Here is a 5,824-nt window from a genome sequence, read left to right as displayed (position 1 = left end):
CACGAAAGCATTTCGCTACACTCGCATTAACATCTGCTAACCATGTGTATGTGACCAATACATTTTGATTTGATTTGATTTTGATTTGATGCGCCGAATACAACAGGTGTAGACCTGACCGTGAAATGCTTACTTACAAGCCCTTAACCGACAATGCAGTTCAAGAAATATAGTTAAGAAAATATTTACTAAATAAACAAAAGTACAAAAATTATATCAAAAAGTAACACAAGAAAATTACATAACAATAATGAGGCTATATACAGGGGGTACCGGTACCGAGTCGATGAGTGGGGGTACATGTTAGTCTAGGTAAATTGTACATGTAGGTAGGGGTAAAGTGACTATGCATAGATAATAAACAGCGAGTAGCAGCAGTGTAAAAACAAAAGGGGGGCTGGGGATTGGGGGGGCAATGTAAATAGTCCAGGTGGCTATTTGATTAATTGTTCAGCAGTATTATGGCTTGGGGGTAGAAGCTGTTAAGGAGCCTTTTGGACCTAAACTTGGCGCTTCGGTACCGCTTGCCGTGCAGTAGCAGAGAGAACAGTCTATGACTTGGGTGACTGGAGTCTTGACCATTTCTTGGACCTTCCTCTGACACCATCTAGCATATACACTACTGTTCAAAAGTTTGGGGTGACTTAGAAATGTCCTTGTTTTTTAAAATAAAATCTATTTTTTTTGTCCGTTAAAATAACATAAAATTGATCAGAAATACAGTGCAGACATTGTTAATGTTGTAAATGGTGTTGAACGCTGAGCTGTGGTCAATGAACAGCATTCTCACATAGGTGTTCCTTTTGTCCAGGTGGGAAAGGGCAGTGTGGAGTGCGATTGAGATTGCATCATCTGTGGATCTGTTGGGGTGGTATGCTAATTGGAGTGGGTCTAGGGTTTCCGGCATGATGATGTTAATGTGAGCCATGATCACTGGCCAGTACGGAGAAATGAGTAAAACCACAAGTCCAAATCCCTATCTTCATCCATGGCTAATTTAGGAAAGGGACGATTTTAGCTAGCTAACAACACATCATTTTAGCTAGGACAACAACACAATAAGATGCAACAATTCAAATTGTTTCTGTCAATGACATATTTCTCTTCATGCGATGTGATAGGAGTAAAGTCAAATCTAAACTGGCTTCCCTTGAGACTTTTTTTGGTGTGCAAGGACCATTCACAGCTGAGCTCACTCAGTTTAGCTTAACGCTGATTGGCTATTCTTTCCCTTGCATTCAATGTTTTGGGCGGCAACAATGTCATACTCTTTATGACCAGACAGAATCAGATAGATGACCATCACGGGGCGCTGTTTTTCTCACTCTGATGCTTTCTCAGGTGAGATACTGTGCATTCAGCCTTTGCGAATTGAAAAAAAAATATGAAAACACAGAGAAACTATGTATAAATGATTTTTTATGTTTATTTCTTTAATTTTTGGGGGGAGAAGTCTGGCTTCCCTTGGCATCCATAGAAGCAATGCAGCATAGCAATATGATGTCTTTGTACCATAGAACTAATATAATAAATCCAATAGTAATTACAATCAAGATGATTTCCTTTTGCAAGTGGTAATGAATGAGGCCGTAAATTATGTTCTACAGACCGTTGCATAGCCCCTACAGTTCCAACTCTCTGAGAGACTGACTGTTATCCACCACAGTGCATGGTAAAGGATACTCAAAATCATCATCATCATCATCATCTTCCTCTTCATAATAATAGCACTCCTTCTTCAAGCAGCGGAAGCAGAACTCCTTTTGGCAGTGTGGACAGATGATATTGGAGCATCCCTCTCCAGTGTGAGTGAGGATGGCCTTACAGTGAGGACAGGCCCTGAAGAAGGGGCATCCCTGGGCTGAACTGCTTGGATCAACTATGACCTCTGGGGAGAGGAGGGCAGCCCTGAGGGCACAGCCTGGCAGAGGGCAGGAGAAATGGACCCCTTGACCCTCCAGGGTTCCTCCTGACTGGTGCCACTCTCTCCCACAGGCCCAGCAGAACTGGTAGACACGGCGCAGGGCCTCGGAGCAGCGCTGACACACAGCACACTGACCTTTGACCTTTCTGGCCCCAGCCTGGTGGCACCTGGGGCACTTCAGTGAGGTTGGCGGAACGGACTGGTGAGGCGGGGAAAGAGAGAGACATATGTCATAAACCATTAGTTGTGAGATAAAGATGAACAACCTATTGATTAAATTGTCTGTAAATAGTGTGGGTCAATAAACATATCACATTTTGACGTGTGCACATAACACATAGCCATTGAAATGCTCAACCTTACACTGTGGACAAGAATACATCTTAATAACTTAATGCTGTCCTATAGTGGCTCTGGACAGCCCGACTTGATTGGCACCAAAAATAGTGAGTACAAGGCGCTGAAGCCGTACTTTGTCTCTGTGGAAGTGTTACACAGCTTACCTGTGCGAGCAGGAGTGAGCCACTCATTATCAACTGTCCTCAGAGGCTAGGGAAATAGAACATTACAGTAAAGAGGGTCAAGTGAAATTAGGTAGATGTATTCTAAGTAAAGGGCTCTTCTATTCTACGAAACTTCCAGGAACATGCCTTTTTATTGATTGCTATATTAACAACATTTAAAGAGATTCCTTGTGAAGATGCAGTACATACTGTCATTTCAAAACACATATCTCATGAATCAAAGAACACAGTTCAAAGATTGATTATGAACTACTTGATTTACTTGGACGTACACTCCTTATTAGACATCGATCTATCAATCTGCAAACATACCAATGACATACAATCATTTTGTATTACCTTTTAATCATAAGTCAGTCCCAACAGAAAAAACGTCAACTCGTCTTCCTTTCTCTTCACGAATCCACTGTGAGAGGATGATATGTGCTTTTGCATTTCATTTCACAGAGCGGGGGTAATTCCAGGACTTGAACTGAAAGTTACTTGACATGGCCATTACATTTTCACTTTCACTTTGAACAAACTGGGTCTAACGCAGAGTGATCTTGCATTTTTGTTCACTACTACACCACCATACTTTCTGAACCCTGTAATACATACATGACACCCTGCACATTTATAGACTCTGGTAATTACAGTACATACAGTATACATTTATTTCCTGTTGCTGTGAACATGAATTGTTAAAGTGCCATTGGCTCTTTCCATTAACTTTTAAAAGTGTAGTTGAACACGAGAGAGAAAGAACTGCGGGTTTTCAGTGAATTTATGTAAATCATATGGTTTATTTTAATTTCCTGAGGTACAGGAACACTCTGTGATAACAGAGTAATCAAATTAAGATATGACACCTGTAAAACTTTTGAGGTGCCAGTAGCCTTCCTATCAGTCTCTCTGTTGGCTGCTTCTAGGCTGAGGTGCCAGTAAAAGCAATGCTGCTGGCTCCCTCTAGTGTTGTGTAGCATCTACAGTCGGACTTTTATCAAATCAAATTTTATTTGTCACATGCGTCGAATTCAACTGGTGTAGATTTTACTGTGAAATGCTTGCTTACGAGCCCTTGCCAATGATGCAGAATTAAAAAATAATAACACACAATAGTAACAAAAGAGAAATAAAATGAAATACACAAGAATGATGCTTTATACAGGGAGTACCAGTACCAGATCAATATGCAGAGGTACAAGGTATTTGTGGTAGAGACAGTGAGCTCCAAAAGTATTGCGACAGTGAAAATGTTTTCGCTGTTCTGGCTCTGTACTCCAGCACTTTGGATTTTAAATGATACAATTTAATTTGAGGATATTTTCATTTATATCGGGTGAACCGCTTAGAAATTACAGCACTTTTTGTACATAGTCCCCCCATTTTAGAGGACCAAAAGTATTGAGACAAATTAATTTGTAGTGTATTAAAGTAGTCAAAAGTTGAGTATTTGGTCCCATATTACTAGTACGAAATGACATCAAGCTTGTGACTACAGACTTGTTGGATGCATTTGCTGTTTGTTTTGAATGAATGAATCGTGAATAATGATGAGTGAGAAAGTTAGGCATAAATGTCATATCCCCCCAAAAATGCTAACCTCCCCTGTTGTTGTAATGGTGAAAGGTTAGCATATCTTGGGGGTATGATATTTGTATGTCTAACATTCTCGCTCATCATTATTCACAATTCATTACGGATTATCCCTAATCACGATAGCATCCACATTAATGTAAAAATGTTTAGAAACATATTCTATTCTTATTTACACTAAAACTGAATCCAAAATGAACAAGACATTATTTAACATTTCTATTAGGCACAAAATAATCTGAAACACAACCTAGGTTGTGTTTCAGATTATTTTGTACAAGCTTGATATAATCATTGCGTGCTGGGAATATGGGACCTACTAAACTTTTGATAACTTTAATACACATCAGTCAAGTTGTCAAATCAAATCGTATTGGTCACATACACATATTTAGCAGATGTTATTGCAGGTGTAGCGAAATGCTTGTGTTCCTAGCTCCAATAGTGCAGTAGTATCTAAAACAATTCATAACAATACACACAAATCTAAAAGTAAAGAATATTAGATCGAGCAATGTCGGAGTGGCATTGACAAAAAATCTGTAGAATACAGTATATATATATATGAGATGTGTAAAGCAGTATGTAAACATTATTAAAGTGACTAGTGTTCCATTATTAAAGTGGTCAGTGATTCCAAGTCTATGTACATAGGGCAGCAGCCTGGAAGGTGCAGGGTTGCATAACCGGGTGGCAGCCGGCTAGTGATGACTATTTAACAGTCTGATGGCCTTGAGATAGAAGCGGTTTTTCAGTCTCTCGGTCCCAGTACTTTTGGTCACCTAAAATGAGGGGACTATGTATAAAAAGTGCTGTAATTTCTAAACGGACGAAAATACCCTCAATCGTGATGACTTGATTTTTGTAAAGTTCATGCAGTCGACATGTATGTGCAAGTCGGTAAATTCTGATCCCCATAGTGCAACACATTTTGAAAGACGGTGACCAACAATGTTCACTGATTTGACAAAAGTGATCTGCTCGAACACGCCCATTATGTACAAATTAATGTGATGTTTAAGTCTCTCTTCCCAATTTATTGTACACACATATTTTCTGTTTGTGAGTGTGTGAAATGGGGGTTGGAGACATCTTTATTTTTTCCCCAAGATGGCGTAGCAGTCGGACGTGTGTTTGTCTTATCCTGTGTCTTATCCTGTGTAAATAGACGTTTTTTCGTATATATTTTATCTCACTTTCTATCTACGAACTAAATATACTTTCCTGCAACCCGCCTCACCCAATGTGGTACGGATCTGCTATTTTTATTCCTTATAACTGGAACCTCCTTCAGGAGCTAGCCAGCTAACTAGCTACTAGTCTTTGTTAGCCACGGCTAGCGGTCTTCACCTTTAGCTCTGACAGCAGCCAGCTTTAGCTCGGACAATACCTGCCAGTCTGCACAGCGCAATATCAACCCAGAGCATATCGGACTGCTTCTCTCTACCACATCACCGGATTCCTGCCGCTCTGGATCATTACAACGGACCATTGCAGCTAGCTAGCTGCAACCGAGTGGCTACTGTTAGCTAACGCCTCTGTCCTGAAGCAAGCACCAGTTAGCCATGAGCTAGCCTCGAGCTAGGCCTATATACCAGCTAATTTTTGGGCTACAATACCTCTTTGGCCAATTGGCCTGGACCCTTTATTGTCGACACGGAGCCCCGCCAATCCATTTCGCCTTGTCTGCCGACGTAATCGTCCGATGTGGTTTCAACAGGCTTTTCCGTTGCGATGTCGCCGAAGACCCATCTGCTAGCCCCGGACCGCTAGCTTTCTGAACGCCGTGTCTCCCACT

General features: G+C 40.7%; 1 protein-coding gene across 1 annotated transcript; it reads right to left on the bottom strand.

The window, feature by feature from the left end:
• Positions 1 to 1,406: 1,406 nt before the first annotated feature.
• Positions 1,407 to 3,323, bottom strand: si:ch211-284e13.9 (uncharacterized protein LOC566600 homolog). The gene is made up of 3 exons (XM_055871916.1): positions 2,788 to 3,323; positions 2,428 to 2,473; positions 1,407 to 2,123 (listed from the first exon to the last, which is right to left on the bottom strand). The coding sequence occupies exons 2-3, from the start codon at positions 2,452 to 2,454 to the stop codon at positions 1,623 to 1,625; spliced, it is 528 nt and encodes a 175-aa protein (XP_055727891.1). The 5' UTR covers positions 2,455 to 2,473; positions 2,788 to 3,323; the 3' UTR covers positions 1,407 to 1,622.
• Between the last annotated feature and the right edge of the window lie 2,501 nt (positions 3,324 to 5,824).

This window comes from Salvelinus fontinalis, chromosome 2 (assembly GCF_029448725.1).
Source record: "Salvelinus fontinalis isolate EN_2023a chromosome 2, ASM2944872v1, whole genome shotgun sequence".
NCBI lineage: Eukaryota > Metazoa > Chordata > Actinopteri > Salmoniformes > Salmonidae > Salvelinus > Salvelinus fontinalis.
The sequence above is the reverse complement of the archived record's forward strand: the minus strand, read 5'-3'. Positions and strand labels throughout refer to the sequence as shown.